At 41.0% G+C, this 17,848-nt stretch overlaps 1 protein-coding gene and 1 long non-coding RNA gene across 4 annotated transcripts in view; one reads left to right on the forward strand and one right to left on the reverse strand.

Moving 5' to 3' along the window:
* Positions 1 to 599: 599 nt before the first annotated feature.
* LOC109867830 (uncharacterized) lies at positions 600 to 6,226 on the forward strand. Its single transcript, XR_002251854.2, has 2 exons — positions 600 to 5,420; positions 5,505 to 6,226. It is a non-coding gene; the product is annotated as an uncharacterized LOC109867830 (long non-coding RNA).
* Positions 6,227 to 11,149: 4,923 nt separating this feature from the next.
* The window catches only part of LOC109867649 (transcription factor SOX-6), a 172,931-nt gene continuing 166,232 nt past the window's right edge, over positions 11,150 to 17,848 (reverse strand). For 2 of the 3 annotated variants that reach the window (XM_031801672.1, XM_031801673.1), the window contains 2 exons: positions 16,457 to 16,673; positions 11,437 to 14,154 (listed from right to left, as the gene is read on the reverse strand). In XM_031801672.1, the coding sequence (XP_031657532.1) occupies positions 13,851 to 14,154; positions 16,457 to 16,673 (521 nt within the window). In that variant the 3' untranslated portion in view covers positions 11,437 to 13,850. Of the gene's footprint in view, positions 14,155 to 16,456; positions 16,674 to 17,848 lie in introns of all 3 variants that reach the window. The other variant, XM_031801671.1, reaches the window with a different exon arrangement.

Genomic DNA, 17,848 nt, shown 5'->3' on the forward strand with positions numbered 1-17,848 from the left:
AGCGATGCTCCCCATCCAACATGACAGAGCTTGAGAGGATCTGCAGAGAAGAATGGGATAAACTCCCCAAATACAGGTGTGCCAAGCATGTAGTGTAACAGTTTAGCTTCCGTCCCTCTCCTCACCGCTACCTGGGCTCGAACTCCGCAAACTAGCTAGCCATTTCACATCAGTTACATTGACCTTCTCCTTTTCCGCAGCAACCTGTGATCCGAGTTACGGCACCAATGTAACAGTTTAGTTTCCGTCCCTCTCCTCGTCCCTACCTGGGTTTGAACCAGGGACCCTCTGCACACATTGACAACAGTTACCCTCGAAGCATCGTCACCCATCGCTCCACAAAAGCCTCGACCCTTGCAGAGCAAGGGGAACAACTACTTCAAGATCTCAGAGCGAGTGACATCACCGATTGAAACGCCATTAGCGCGCACCTTGCGAACGACCTAGCTATTTCACATCGGTTACACCATACCCAAGAAGACTCAAGGCTGTAATCGTTGCCAAGGGTGCTTCAACAAAGTACTGAGTAAAGGCTCTGAATACTTTTTTAGTTGTTATACATTTACAAAAATGTCTAAAAACCTGTTTTTGCTTTAACATTATGGGGTATTGTGTGTAGATTGATGAGAGGGAAATAACAAAATATATATATTTTAGAATAAAGCTGTAACGTAACGCACTGTCAGCCTACAAACATGATTTACAATGGATAGCAAAAACACAATAATCACAAGAATGGCTTCAGATCAAACTCTACGTTTAGACCGAAGGGAGCAAGGGGCATTGACCCTTTCTCCCTTCAGTCTCAACGTAGAGTTTTACTGACAGGTGTGGCATATCAAGAAGCTGATAAAACAGCATGATCATTACACAGGTGCACCTTGTGCTGGGGGCAATAAAAGGCCACTCTAAAATGTGCAGTTTTGTCACACAACACAATGCCACAGATGTCTAAAGTTTTGAGGGGGCGTGCAATTGGCATGCTTTCTTTACTGCAGGAATGTCCAACGAGCTTGCAACTCGGCTATACTCATCTAAAGGTGATAGTTCTCCTGTGTATTATGAGTACAGCGACTGCAGTGAAAAGGCATAAAGTTACAGTGCTTTGCTTTTTCGGGTTGGAGGAGGTCCTTCAAATCCATGTCCAGATAAGTGGAAGTGTGACGGAATGTAACAGCCTTCAATATAGCCGCCTGTCCCTTTTAATAGCCGGGCATCAGCAAACATTACAGCAAATAAACGCCTCAAATAAACGGCAGGTATAATTTAATTGTTCACGAGGTTACCATGGACACATCTTTGAGATTCCCACGGTCGTGTGCAATAAAAGTATTCCTATTTGTTATTGCGTCATCGTTGGTAGCCAGGGCGCCACCAAAAAGAAAACACAACATTAAATTCAAGCTAGCAGTGAACAAATTCAGAGAGCAGAATTTGGTCGAGGCAACAGCCAGGTATTTTGGATCCAAACGAGTGAGAGAATGGCGAAGTCAAAGAAATCGAACTTCAACGTTTGTCTGAGGGGGATCAGAAGAGGGCGAGACTGCAAGGTGGGGGGGGGGGAGGAGAAAGGTAAGTTGAATGCACACACTGGAGCAATCAGAAAACACAAAACAAAAACAACATTAAGATACTGAAAACAGTTACTGAAAACATTTTCTCTTTCGGCATCTTTACAGGTCGACTCAAGGGCTTAATGGGCAGGTTTGGCTTTGACCTTATCAAGCTGAAGACAATACACTCATTTATCACTCAAAAAAAGGTGTCATGAGTGACTACACCACAAACATCTTTCCAGGGTGTTGATGCAACTTCTTCCCAATCCAGTTCCACCTCAAAATGCACAAGAAAAAGGATTTCCGACACCCATCATCTCAGATTGCTCTGAAATGGTTTTTGTCATTTGTAACAGATACGATTAGCATTCCTGAAACATTTTGTTGAAATATAATTTGATCTCTGAGAAATTAAGGTAATGGATCGCACCCAAATTGGTCATTTTAACTTATAGGATTCAGCATCTACTTTGGACCAAACTTCTTCCTACCAATGACTAAGACATGAGCACCCCCCACACCCATGCCAATTCCACCCCAGTCAATCAATCACACTTATTTATGAAGCCCTTTTTACATCAGCAGATTAGCCAAAAACCCAAAACAGAAAGCACTTCAGATGTAGAAGCACAGTGGCTAGGGAAAACTCCCTAGAAAAGGCAGGAACCTAGGATATAATCCCACCCACTTTGCCAAAGCACAGCCCCAACACCACTAAAGGGAAATCAACAGACCACCAACTTAGGCTGAGTATAGCCCACGAAGATCTCCTCCACCGCACAAGCCTGAGGGGGAGCAAAACCAGACAGGAAGATCAAGTTAGTGGCTCAACCCACTCAAGTCGACCATAGCGGGAAAAACCCTGGCATGACGTGAGGCATCCCTCCTAGGGACGGCATGGAAGAGTATTAGTGATCCCCCGTAATTGGGCTCCGAGTGGTGCAGTGGTCTAAGGCACTGCATCTCAGTGCAACTACAGTCCCTGGTTCGAAACCAGGCTGTATCACATCAGGCCGTGATTGGGAGTCCCATAGGGGGGCACACAATTGGCCCAGGGTCGTACGGGTTTGGCCCGTACGGACCTAGGGACCTATTGAAGAGACCTACTGAAGAGGTGAGTCTTCAGTAAAGACAAAGGTGAGACTCAGTCTGCGTCTCTCACATGGATAGGCAGACCATTCCATAAAAATTGGGCTCAATAGGAGAAAGCCATAACTCCAGCTACTTAGAAATTCTTGGGACAATAAGGAGCCCTGCGTCTTAGTGTACTTGTAGGTATGTACAGCAGACCAAATCAGAGAGGTAGAAGCAAGTCCATGTAACGCTTTGTAGGTTAGCAGTAAAACCTTGAAATCAGACCTAGCCGATTCAGGAAGCTAGTTAAGGGTAGCCAGTAGAGAGGCTGGCACTGGAGCAATATGATCCAATTTTTGGGCTCTAGTCAAGATTCTAGCAGCCATATTTACTGACTGAACTTTATTTAGTGTTTTATCCAGGTAGCTGGAGAATAGAGCATTTTAATAGTCTAATCTAGAAGTGACAAAAGCATTGAAGTTTCTGGTTTTTGCAATGTTAAGAAGATGGATAAAAGCTGCCCTTGAAATATTCTTGATATGTTCGTCAAAAGAGAGATAAGGGTCCAGAGTAACGCTCAGGTCCTTCACAGTCTAATTTGAGATGACTGTACAACCATTAAGATTAATTGTCAGATCAAACAGCAGATCTCTTTGTTTCTTGGGACCTAGAACTAGCATCTCTGTTTGGTCCGAGTTTAAAAGTCAAACATTTGCCGCCATCCACTTCCTTATGTCTGAAACACAGCCTTCCAGGCAGGGCAATTTTGGGGCTTCACCATGTTTTATCGAAATGTACAGCTGTGTGTAGTCCGCATACTGTAGCAGTAAAAGTTGACATTGTGTTTCCGAATGACATCACCAAGAGGTAGAATATATAGTGAAAACAATAGTGGTCCTAAATGGAACCTTGTGGAACACCAAAACTCACTATTGATTTGTCAGAGGACAAGCCACCACAGGGACAAACTGATATCTTTCCGACAGATACGATCTAATCCAGGCAAGAACTTGTCTGTGGAGACCAATTAGGGTTTTCAATCTCTCCAAAAGAATGTGGGAATCGATGGTGTCAAAAGCGGCACTAAGGTCTCGGAGCACGAGGCCAGATGCAGAGCCTCGGTCTGATGCCGTTGAAAAGTAATTTACTACCTTCACAAGTGCAGTCTCAGTGCTATGAGGAGGTCTAAAAATAGACGGGAGCGTTTCATATACATTATTTGTCTTCGGGACGGCAGTGAGTTAGTGCGCAACAGCTTTTTCCAAAAATTTTGAGAGGAAAGGGAGTTTCTATATAGGCTGATAGTTTCTGAGTCAAGGTTTAGCTTTTTCAGGAGAGGCTTTATTACTGCCACTTTTAGATTCAAAGAAGATCATCCTCACTTGGGGAATACTGCTTTCCAGTTAGCTTTGCGACAGTATCAAAAATACATTTTGGATAGTTTTTTATTCTCCTCATTCAGGTTGAAAAAGTAGGCTGATCGAGCAGCAGTTGAGGGCTCCTCGATATTGCACAGTACTGTCTTTCCAATAACCAGTATACAGTATCAGTTCTCTATGTTTGAAAAGTACTATGAAGCTGTGGCTTGGAGTATTGCTTCTCCATCCCATAAAACTCCATCGCTTACGCATCAATTAGCTAACATAATTTATTTGTTTATTGGGAAGTTTAATTAACATGTTAGAAACTCATCATACAACTTTGTAAGGTAGGTCATTTGGTTTCCATTTCCAACAAATGTTTCTTCTTCCACAGACTTTCTGGTTTTGGAACTGGTCTTGGAACTCCTGTGTTCAACAGAAACGACTTCTGGTAAACTGTTTGCCACTAGTGGCAATAAATATTGTTGCCACAGGTTTGCCACAGATTGAAATAGAAGAATCTCAAGACAAATTTTTTCCAGAAAAAAAAACTCTGGTGAACTGTTTGCTGCTACTACATATGATTGTTGCCGCAGATGCACCACTAGTGGCAAACATTTGCAAACCTCTGGCAACATTTTTTGGCACACTATTTAGTTTGCAGCAAATTTGCCACAACCTTAATTAAGGGACGTTTGCAGCAACACATTCATTTTTTTGTAAGGGAAACACACCAAGAAAAGACATTAACAGCTCTTGTCTTTGGTAAATGTTTCGTGTCTTTATCCATTATTAAAAGAGATGCGAATACAAAAGTGATTGTAAAATGGTTATTGATGTAGGGGCTGTTATTTTTTGTACCATAAGTCTTGGACATATGGCAATGCATTCTGTTACATCATTAGAAGTGCAGCTGCAATTCCACTGATCAAGGCTGTAATAAGGCTTTTCATTCACACAATCTGACAAGCTTTCAAACCAACATTGATTGAGTATAGCATATTTAATTAATGAACTGAGCATGTGAAAGCGTCCAAGGACTTTGAATGAAGAAAGGAAAAATTGCCCTTTTGTCCATTTTGACCATTTTCCTTTGAATGTTTCCTTTTTTAAATCGCAATAAAAGGTTTGATGTATAAGTACAGAATTCTAAAGCCTGTCTCACAAAGGCAATGTTTCAACATTTTATTTTATTTCAGTGATTTGCATTTAGCATTTTAGTATCTCCAAGGTTGACCTCTTGGTATTTTAATTACTAGTATTCCTGAACTGAAGTTTCTTAACAACTTTTACAGTGGCTTATTGTGGGCCATTCTATCAAAGCTGAGGATGATTGCTACTGCGTAGTCATGGGGATACTAGACCTACAGTTTCTGTTTTTTTTAACACGTCACAGCCAAGCATGCCGCAGTCACCCGGGTCAAAATTTGTGAGTAAAAAGGCAGTCACAAAATAATTTCATTTCTGTGGCATTTGTTTTTGTCATTTAATGAAGTTAAATATTTATCCCCAGGCGAGTGAGGCATCCTGGTCTGTGATGTGTGACAACGACATAAAGGACTTGGACCTGACTGAATCGATGAACTGATGGTTGTTTATTGTACCGCCACGTCTAGGTGTAACAAAAACAACTAATGAGACAAAGCTCTTGGAGAGAGACCAAACCTTCTACTGTAATGACCTCATCAGACGCAAGCTACCTTTTGATGCCTCGTCGGGAAGAGAGAGCCTCTCCAAGAGCGTGTTATCATGACCAAACCTTCTACTATAATGACCTCATCAGACGCAAGCTACCTTTTGATACCTCGTCGGGAAGAGAGAGCCTCTCCGAGAGCGTGTTAGCATGACCAAACCTTCTACTATAATGACCTCATCAGACGCAAGCTACCTTTTGATGCCTCGTCGGGAAGAGAGAGCCTCTCCAAGATGTTTGAAGATCCTGCCTTTGTAATAATGATTTATAATTCTCCTGGTCTGAAGCAAAAATTGGCGAGAGGAGAAAAAAAAAATGGTTATATATATTTTTTTAATAAAAAAAGTAAACTGCGCCTTGAGGGTCCATCTTAAGGAGAGTCTTTCATAAGATCACCCAAGAGCAGAGCATGTGATTATGTCACAGTTCCTCTGTAACCATAAAAGAATAAATGTCAAATCAAAGGCCTTGTAATTAGCAGTTTGTGAGTGTGACAGTGTTTCTCTCTGGCATTGGGCCATATAAACCCGTGTTAGACGAGAGCAGAACTCATGTCTGCCTTTCCTTTTTGGATGTGATTCATTAGACGATAGTGGATTTGGACTCGAGTGGTGTGTTGTAAATCTCATCACATTTCCAAACGAGGCACCAGGTAAATGAACAACCGGAAATGTCACTCTCGGTCACGTTCATTAGGGCAAGCAACGGAAAATACTGAAAAAACTATGTGCAACAGAAAACACAAATAGGCATTTCTTATTGGGAGTCCTGGTGGTCCCCACCTTTCAGTCCATTTACTTCCGTTTTGGTGCCTAATGAACACAACCCAGCTCTTTCAAACGCAAGCTCCTCTAGAACTCTCCCCTAACTGTGTAGTCAGCACAGGAGAGTCCATTGTAGACGCAGAGCAATACATTAAGGTATCAATCGCATCAAACACATGGAACCCACCTTTGACTCTGTTCCATTAATTCCATTCCAGCCATTACAATGTGCCTGTCCTTCTATAACTCCTCAAACCAGCCTCCTCTGATACACACATACAGTACACACACACTCACACACACACAACTGATCCTTTCTATTTATCTGGTGTACGACAAACTGTGCATCCTATAAAAACATTGGGGGGGAAAGAAGGGAAATATAAATGATCTTGACTTATTTAACGAGATTAAGATGGCAATGGCACAAGTATGACTTCACACATAGAGCAGTGTGACAAACTTCCCGGCGCCCCTCATAGAGGGTACAGTCATTTTGGGAATTACAATAGGATTTATTGAGTGATTGGCTGGGACTGTGTACACACCACAGGGTAGTGAGAATGTGTGACACCGACACACACACACACCGATACACACACACGCGCGCAAGGACAACTCATGTTGAAGGAAAAGAACAATAGGCCACATTTAAATCGGTTCCCAAAATGACACGAATAGAAAGGGGTATTGCCCAATATTATTGGATGGGGACAACATGGATGGGAGACGGTATACAATCTGAATGTATTATGTATAACACATCGACTAGCGATAAAGCCTATGTTGGCGGTATTCAGCAGCCCTAGTGCCATGAAGATAAAGTGTACACATTTTTAACCATTTCATATGTCTGAAGGTAGAACTCCGCCTACCTGGCAGGCCCAGAGAGAAAATCAACAGCACCTATAGGTCTACCACTGGCCAATCAGATAGCACAGTTTCCTCGAGCTATAGACTATAAAAAAGAAGCCTCGAACGCACAGCAAAGTTGACACTGTGAGATTTCAAAACTTGTAAAACCACGACTAGAGAGAGACTCAACGAATACAGCAAAGAGTTGCTGTTTTCATGAGTAAGTTCATGTTTAAGTTGTTTTTCAGACCTGTTCAACACCGTTCATCACTTTTATAAGCCATAAAACATGCGTTCTCCATGCTTCCACTCACGCTACAACCAGCTGCAATGAATGAGTATAGCAAAGTTATTATTAGAGGCTTGTGTCTTCTTCTTTTAAATCGAGGAATATCTCACTTTCTCTGGTCATTGGAGTAACAACATGAATTGGTGCATGAGGCAGAATTAATGCGGTGAGACCTGAGTTTTGCCATCAGCTGGAAGACAGCCTCCCCTTTTCTCAGCAGAGGGAAGGAGGACGGAGGGGCGGTGAGTCGGGTGACAGGCAGCCCTACCGCTGCTCCCTCCCTCCCCTCAGACTGACCATCAGATGCAGGCCATCTGTCCAGTAAAAAAAAACAAAAGACAATTATTATGCTCACTCAGCAGTGCCTTACAAGTAATCAAAAAAAGGATTTATTACCAGTGTGATCATACACCAGAGGGTAGTGAGGTCTGCACAACGCATCACCGGGGGCAAACTACCTGCCCTCCAGGACACCTACACCACCCGATGTCACAGGAAGGCCATAAAGATCATCAAGGACAAAAACCACCCGAGCCACTGCCTGTTCACCCCGCTATCATCCAGAAGGCGAGGTCAGTACAGGTGCATCAAAGCTGGGACCGAGAGACTGAAAAACAGCTTCTATCTCAAGGCCATCAGACTGTTAAACAGCCACCACTATCATTGAGTGGCTGCTGCCAACACACTGACTCAACTCCAGCCACTTTAATAATGGGAATTGATGGGAAATGATGTAAAATATATCACTAGCCACTTTAAACAATGCTACCTAATATAATGTTTACATACCCTACATTATTCATCTCATATGTATATGTATATACTGTACTCTATATCATCTATATCATCTACTGCATCTTTATGTAATGCATGTATCACAGTGAACAGGCAGTTAACCCACTGTTCCTAGGCCGTCATTGAAAATAAGAATTTGTTCTTAACTGACTTGCCTAGTAAAATAAAATAAAAAACTATGCCACTTTGTTTACATACTCATCTCATATGTATATACTGTACTCGATACCATCTACTGTATCTTGCCTATGCTGCTCTGTACCATCACTCATTCATATATCTTTATGTACATATTCTTTATCCCCTTACACTTGTGTCTATAAGGTAGTAGTTTTGGAATTGTTAGCTAGATTACTTGTTGGTTATTACTGCATTGTCGGAACTAGAAGCACAAGCATTTTACAGACGTGTTTTAATTGGTTAGTGTTGTTTGAGTGATGTTTAAAAAAAATCTGAGCAGTAGATCCCGGCTTGCATTTTGACTCAGAAAGTGATCTTGACTCAGAGAAGGTTGGTGACCACTGGTCCACGTCATGGAAAGAGCCGGTGTTCTTAATGTTTTGTACACTCAGTGTACATACAGGACATATTTATACTAAACTAAAATATATAAACGCAACATGAAACAATTTCAACGATTTTACTGAGTTACAGTTCATATATGGAAATCAGTCAATTGAAATAAATTCATTAGGCCCCAATCTATGGATTTCACATGACTGGGCAGGGGCACAGCCATGGGTGGACCTGGGAGGACATAGGCCCACACACTTGGGAGCCAGGGCCACCCACTAGGGAGCCAGGCCCAGCCAATCAGAATGAGTTTTTCCCCACAAAAGGGCTTTATTACAAACAGATATACTCCTCAGTTTCATTAGCTGTCCTGGTGGTTGGTCTCAGACGATCCCGCAGGTGATCAAGCTGGGATGTGGAGGTCCTGGGATGGTGTGGTTACACGTGGTCTGCGGTTGTGAGGTCAGTTGGACGTACTGACAAATTCTCTAAAAACGACGTTGGATGTGGCTTATGGTAGAGAAATGAACATTCAATTATCTGGCAACAGCTCTGGTGGACATTCCTGCAGCCAGCATGCCAATTGCACAATCCTTTGAGACTAGAGATATCCGTGGCATTATGTCGTGTGACCACACTGCACATTTTAGAGTGTCTTTTATTGTCCCCAGCACAAGGTTCACCTGTGTATTGATCATTCTGTTTAATCAGCTTCTTGATATGCCACACATGTCAGGTGGATGGATTATCTTGGCAAAGGAGAAATGCTCACTAATAGGAATGTAAAGAAATTTGAGCACAATATTTTAGAGAAATACATTTTTTGTGCGTATGGAAAATTTCAGAGATCTTTCATGTCAGCTCATGAAACGTGGGACCAACACTTTAAATGTCGCGTTTATATTTTTGTTCAGTATATTTCCGGACTGTAGTCGGGAAGCTTATTGCCTGCAATTCTATCCATTTTTACTGTATTTTGTACTGTGCATTTACTGTAATACTCTCGACATAACTCATTCTAATATTTCTACTACTGTACATTGCATTTTAGTTACACTGTTTATACACAGCACATTTTTATGTATATAGTGGACGAATATATTTACGGCTATACACATCATTACTGTTACAGTGCTATTTGGGTTGTTAATTGAATATATTTACGGCTATACACATCATTACTGTTACAGTGCTATTTGGGTTGTTAATTGAATATATTTACGGCTATACACATCATTACTGTTACAGTGCTATTTGGGTTGTTAATTGAATATATTTACGGCTATACACATCATTACTGTTACAGTGCTATTTGGGATGTTAATTGAATATATTTACGGCTATACACATCATTACTGTTACAGTGCTATTTGGGTTGTTAATTGAATATATTTACGGCGATACACATCAATTACTGTTACAGTGCTATTTGGGTTGTTAATTGAATATATTTACGGCTATACACATCATTACTGTTACAGTGCTATTTGGGTTGTTAATTGAATATATTTACGGCTATACACATCATTACTGTTACAGTGCTATTTGGGTTGTTAATTGAATATATTTACGGCTATACACATCATTACTGTTACAGTGCTATTTGGGTTGTTAATTGTGTTTCTTCTTCTAATTATTATTTGTGTTCCTGTTAGACATTTCACTGCATTGTTAGGAGCTAGTAACATAAGCATTTCGCTGCACCTGCTATAACATCTGCTAAACTGTGTACGCAACCAATAGCCTTTTATTTGACATATTTCTGCAGGACCACTATGGAAAAACCACCAGTTTTCAAGGCGGTTCTTCCACGGAAATCCCCATTTAACCGCTGGGAATAATAGCTCAATATTATTGTTGAGAAAACACATTTTAAATCAATAAATGTCTAACATTTTCTCTAACCTCAAATGTATACATTCTGCTCGCTTATTTCTCACTCAACCAAAAAAAAGCGAAATATCTTTTATATGGCCGGTTAATTACTCCAAAATGTCATTGTACGCTTGTACGTATGTACGCTTGGCCTGGCCTCGAGCATTACTATAGAAAGCATCTTGCTGCAACTAACTTCCTTCTCTGTGTGTGTCTACTTACTTTACTTGTTTCTATCAGCTTGGTATTAGTCTCTTGTTGAGGATACTCTGTTAGTGTTATAAGCACCAATAAACAAATAAATACAATAAGTAGCATACAGCGAAAACCGGCTGCCTTTTGTCCATTGATAAACACTTCATACATGTCAATGATGAATTTGTAAGGAAATCTGTCTTTATTTCTTTCTCTGATTGTCTTTCTCACAAAGTTGTACTGACACTTTTACACCAGCTAATAAATACAATGAAATGTTAAAAAATGACGTCTGCTTCTGTAGGTCGAAACAGACCGGTGGTCTGAGTGACCTTTGGACTTGTGTCAAAAGGGCAAAGCACCTCAGGCAGCACTGGAGTTAAAACAATGACTTCTGCATAAATATTTTTTTTTAAATGCTACTAAACTGGAAATGTGAGTTTTTCCTCTCAAGTCAAAACAGGTGACTTTTTTCGTTTGTCAGAATTTTGTCGTTTTTTTTTTTAACGACAACTTCACATTAGGCTGAGAAGAGAACATTCATATCCAGAGCGTGTGATGCTTAGAACCCTGGGAACAATGTCTACGCACGAGGCAAGCGGTATAACTCTCCTTTTTGTGGTAATGCAAGTTCGATCAAACTTCAGTCCCCCCAAAAAAAATAAACATGTATTTTTGTCATCTACCAACCTGCAAAAATGTCGTTCGACATGGTCATAAAGAGTTACAAATCACATACAAATCAACCAGCAAACAGAGTAACACAAACCCTAAAATAGAGCTTGTAAAAGTAGACATATTTGCAAAGTGGAGGATTATGAAAATAGGACTTTTATGGGTACGTTTTAAATTGACTTTAAATATCAGTTTCAAAATACACATGTACCTTTTGAAATGCTCGAGGTTATATTGACCCACGGTTTAGTTTTTTTGACAACGTACCAATTTGACTAAAAAACATTGGTCTGTATTTTGATAACCACCTCTGACGTCAACATAATTGTAAACTGATCAATTCACAGAAACACAATCTGATCTTCTGTACCTCGGTATAACGCAGTAAAGAAAATGTACATTTTAAACCCCTAAATATATGGTGTCCCTACTATCGAAATGACTGTCTGGACCGCTCCTCTGCGTTTTCCTGTCATTCGGAATGACCATAGAACTAAGAGTCTAACTTTAAGACTTATTGTGCCTATTAAGATTTACTGTGTCATTAACAACATTTGCTGAGTCTGTATAACACATGTTATACTCACAAACTCTACACACAAACTTGAGCCAGGAAAAAAAAAAGGCAAACCTAAAAAGCCACTAGAGCTGAAAGTCAATGTACTGTAACAGTGTACCAAAACAACTCATTTGATCATTTTTGGCCTCTATGCATTATGGGTGAATTAAAGTGGACGTTCTATGGGCCAGAGTAAACATGTAAAACATGGTTAAGGTTTTCTATAAACAGCCAATACAAACCTTCGTTGTAAAATCATGAACGACCCCTTTGACATCCCGTAGAAGATGTGGGCTAAGAAAAGAGAGGGGAAGGTACTTGGGGCTAAACATCCCCAGATTGATACTCTCTACGATGAATCTCTCTACTGGTCTGTGTCATTGCCAGAGGTGGTGCCAGAGATGACAGATATCAGTATCCTGAGGAATCCTGAGGCGTTTGGCGATGAGTGAGGGGTTGTTTACTGGGTTGTGCAAAGGAAAACGTTTCGAATGTCGGTTGTCTTTCATTTGGTACCTAATCAACATGACCCTGTAGCGCACCACAAGGTGTCCTAGAGCGCTGGGCCATGGTCCGAGGTGTGGGGGGGGGATTCTTCCTAATATGGGCACATCAGCAATAAAAAAAAAATCTAAGACATTTTGCAGCATCAACATTAAGACTAGAATATTTTAGAGGGATGTGAATGTAGGTTTGGCACATTTCAAGAAAAACTGTACAATATCTAAAAATTAAAACAAATATTATAATAATATTAATAATAATAAAAGGGATTTTTTTCTTCCCTGTTTCGTTGTCAGTCTGAAAAGTCCTACCATTCTCTCATATGAAATCAAAAACACATTCACAAGCTGGCACAGCATACCTGAGCAAGGATATAAAACCCCATCATAAACAGTAATGTAACATATTGGTGTAGGGGTACTGTACTCATGAGAAATAATCATGTCAAACTACAAGAGGATTTTACATTACTTTTCACATTTTCAAGTCCTGACAATCCAAGGTTTTACAGGCAACTAACCTATCAAGGAACATGTCCATGGAAATCAAATTTAAAAACACAACAAAAAAAACGTCATCACACTTAAAATAAACATTTAAGACTGACCGCTGTCGAAGACCAATTCCTGATGTTTTAGTCAAATCCATGCATGCTCCTATAAAAAAAATACACACGCGGGAAATGTGTAGGCTATCTCATTCTCTTCTCATCGACCTCTTACTGACTCTTACTTGCTCTTGTCCATGTTGCATTGTAATTGCCGTGTGAGTATGTTCACTGTCTTTCTGGTAGATTGTCTGGAGGTTGTCTGGAGGTTGTCTTTGCCCAATCCCTCTGTATGGGATCGTTTCCGAGACGTTTGCGCATGCTAAAAAGAAGCACTCTCGTCTAAAAAGGTATTTGTTGAGCAACGTGCTCTGTGAGATCTGAGCATGTTTAGTTTATGTCACTTCCTGTCGAGAGTCAATCTGAGCATGCTCAGTCTGTGGTGCATCGTATCCAGGACGGAGCTGCTTCGAGCACATGCTCAGCTCCCGTCGTACTGTTGAAAAGTTGTTCTGCTCAGAACTCTGTCTCTGTCATATTGTCCCGCTTTAAAAAAAAAAGTTCCAAAAAAGATCAGAGGTTCTTCTGAGCATGCTCAGTTGGCGCCGACAGGCTCCCGTGCCTCATGGCCACTGCTGTAGTCCGATTTGTCCTCAAAGTCTTCATACATGTCTATCTCGTCCTCTCCGATGACCGGGTGATCGCCGGTCACCATGGCGACCGGCTTGGGCTTGACCACGCCGAACGTGCTCTGGGTGGCGGGGATGGCGGGCTCGGGGCTGGCCGAGGCGCTGGAGCAGTCCGACGTCAGGTGCGGTGAGGGCGTGGCTGTCGCTATGGCGATGGCAGCCGGGTAGAGGCCGCCGGCACTGTTGCTGATGGGGATCTGAGGCTGTGGCCTGGGGGTAGGTGGAGAGAGAGAGAGAGGGAGAGGGAGAGAGAGAGAAAGAAAGAGGGAGAGAGAGAGTGAGAAGTGGAGAGCAAGAGAAGGAGAGTGAGGGAGCGTGTAAGAGAGACAGAGGGTGTTTTACAAAAACAGATTCATTCTTTCCTGGCCTGCTTTTGAACAGCTATTTAGAACAAGTTGAACGGTAGCTAACTCTTGTCTTTCGGGAAAACCTTAACACAGAGCTTTTGCCAGCACACAGTAGCCCTGTCAATGCTAAATAGCCTCTTGGGTAATGGATGGCATGAAGGTAAACACATATCACTCAAGCCCTCTGCCCTCAAATGAAGCACATAAACCAAGAAAATTTATGTCAGTTTCCTCATCTAACAGTTCACCCCTTCTAGAAATAATTACCGCAGAGAACCTCTGACAAACTCATTTTCACATTAAACTGCTTAAAAACGACCCTGTTTCATTATACGGAGCCGAGTCAAAATTGGTCATACCTCAATTTATAGCCCCCCCCCCCCCAGTTATTTGATTCAGTCCTGAGTGAAACTCCAGCCGCTATGGCGAATCAGGCTCTTCTTCCGCTTGACCACACACACTAAATTACAGAGTTAAACCTGTGACGTCTGCCCTGTACCGTCTCTCTCTCTCTCTCTCTCTCTCTCTCTCTCTTTCTCTCTCTCTCAAACATCTGCTAGTATGATTTCTGTGTCATATTTCTACCGCCCGCAAAGCGCCTGCCATTGTCCTAATTTAATAAATGACAACTATTAAAAATCGCTCCAATTCAAAGCAGTACCCCTGGTAAATCCATTAAAACGTGGCCTGTTGTGATCACTTTAATCACATCTATGCCTCTTTTCTATTAGGACCCAGCCACTGGCTTCGGCTGAATCCCAAAAGGCACCGTATTCCCTATAATAGTGCACAACTTTGAGTGAAAAGTAGTGCACTATTTAGGGAAATGGGGAGCCATTTGGGATGCAGCCTTTGTTTTCAGCATTGCAGTTTGACGTGAGAGGATAAGAAAAGTGCTATGATAAAGGGACCTTGTTAACTCTAAACTAGTAGTTTGGATTACAAATTCAGCCTATAGCTATTATTATTATATAGCACTATTACTTGAAGGGAAATACTGGGTGTACGGAGAATTAGCCTTACAAAGAACAACTTCCCCTTAACAAAATGATTAGGAGCAGTCGATTCAAGTATTCCAATCCAAAAATGGGAGCCGTCCGTGACAAAAATATTGAAGAGATAGTTGACCCCAGGATCAGTTTCCTTATCTCTATTAGCTTAGTATTAAAGTGACCTACTTCAAAATGTTTTTAATTAAGTATGTTTAAAATCTGTTTTTCTGTGTCTGCATGGTGTGGGCGCAACCCCAAAAACAGAATGATGTCGGTGTATACCGGTCACAAAAAATATACATGACAAGTAATGGTTGGTTGGCCAGCTCAGCCAATGAGGCAACGTGACGTCATGCTATATGAGGAAATAGCAAGCATTGTTTTGTTTAATGTGATGTTTTTTAAGTGTTTTTTTCCCCCACTAATTAAAGTATAGGATGAGTCAGCCACATTATTTGGGTATGAGATAACAGAATATGAACCTTTAAAAGGGATATTTGAGATAACAGAATATGAACCTTTAAAAGGGATATTTGAGATAACAGAATATGAACCTTTAAAAGGGATATTTGAGATAACAGAATATGAACCTTTAAAAGGGATATTTGAGATAACAGAATATGAACCTATAAAAGGGATATTTGAGATAACAGAATATGAACCTTTAAAAGGGATATTTGAGATAACAGAATATGAACCTTTAAAAGAGATATTTGAGATAACAGAATATGAACCTTTAAAAGGGATATTTGAGATAACAGAATATGAACCTTTAAAAGGGATATTTTCACTGAACAGTTACTTTAATAAAGGTACTACTCCAAAATCAATGTTTGTCAGATGTTTTCTGACCTCAAAAGTAGCCTAAAGTCAAGATGATCCACGTACCACATCACCGGTTGTGTATGTCCAGCTATATTCAAATGAATGAAAAATATCTCTTTGTTCTGGAAATCACATGGTGCTTATCTCTTCCATTTATTATGGATTGTGGCGTAAAGCCTAATCTACAAAACAAATGGCCTGGGACATGGACTTACCTCAACAGAAGACCACTTTTGAGGTTTGAATACACAAGCTTAGATTTTGGAGTGTAATGTCCCTTTAAGAATACTAACAGTTAGCCTAAAGACCGCACAACAGCAGATCAGTAGAGTGTCTCTCTCTTCTTACCCCACACTGAAGAACTGCCTCATCTCCTGACGCCGCGAGCGCATCATCTGCTTGTACTCGCCAATGCGTAGCTTCTTGCCGTCAATGATGCAGGTCCTCTTGGGCCGGGGCTTGTACTTGTAGTTGGGGTACTTCTCCAGGTGGATCTTACTGAGATGGGCCTGTTCCTCGTAGTATGGCTGCTTCTCCTGGTTGGTCATGGACTTCCAGCGAGAGCCTACACACGGATAGCGGGACACACACACACACACACACAGCAAGAGTCAGGGTTGGAACCCAAACTACAGCGTAAGGACACACAAACACACACACACACACACACGCACACACACACAAACACACACACTGAAGGACAATATTAGTGTATTGGTGTTCGTAGAGAGTATTGGATTTGTTGTTCATAGAGAGTATTGGAGTTGGTGTTCGTAGAGAGATTTGGAGTTGGTGTTCGTAGAGAGATTTGGAGTTGGTGTTCGTAGAGAGATTTGGAGTTGGTGTTCGTAGAGAGTATTGGAGTTGGTGTTCGTAGAGAGATTTGGAGTTGGTGTTCGTAGAGAGTATTGGAGTTGGTGTTCGTAGAGAGATTTGGAGTTGGTGTTCGTAGAGAGTATTGGAGTTGGTGTTCGTAGAGAGATTTGGAGTTGGTGTTCGTAGAGAGATTTGGAGTTGGTGTTCGTAGAGAGTATTGGAGTTGGTGTTCGTAGAGAGTATTGGAGTTGGTGTTCAAAGAGTGTATAGGAGTCAAAGTTTTGTCAAGTATAGTCCTGTAACTAGAAATCTTTTCAGTTTAGTGGATTATTATTAGTTCTGTAAATTGCTTGTTTATGTTCTTCTAATAACAACAGTTACATATCGCAGTGTCATTTTTGTATGATATTATATCGATATTTGACTATATCGATTTTTTGTTTAAACTAGCGTTAGACAGCTGTACCCGCGCCAAAACTCTGGTATTTTTCACCCGATAGCTTGTTCTTTCATTTTCTTTTTAAATAGTGAGACAAAATTTGTTCTCCACATTTAGTTCCCCGACTGATCAAAACAAATGTTCTCCTGCTCTCTCTCATCCCTCTGCAGCAGACATATTGTGAGCAATATGTTTGGAACATCGAATCGCAATAAAATCGCAGTTTCGAATCGCAATCCATATAGAATAATGAGAATCGCAATACAGACCGTGATAATATAGAATCATGATAATATTGTATTGTGAGGTCCCTGGTAATTCCCACCCCTATCTTATCATGTGGTTCAATTAGCCATTGAACCGTATGTGTCAGCGCTTCCATTGCACTAGCATAGCAGGAAATCTCTTCAAGTAGGAACTTGTAATAAGAGAGAGACTACTGCTGCATCTACATTGTTGAAGGGTGCTTGAAAACAGGGATCTGT

This window comes from Oncorhynchus kisutch, linkage group LG22 (genome assembly GCF_002021735.2).
Source record: "Oncorhynchus kisutch isolate 150728-3 linkage group LG22, Okis_V2, whole genome shotgun sequence".
In the NCBI taxonomy this organism is placed as follows: Eukaryota; Metazoa; Chordata; class Actinopteri; order Salmoniformes; family Salmonidae; genus Oncorhynchus; species Oncorhynchus kisutch.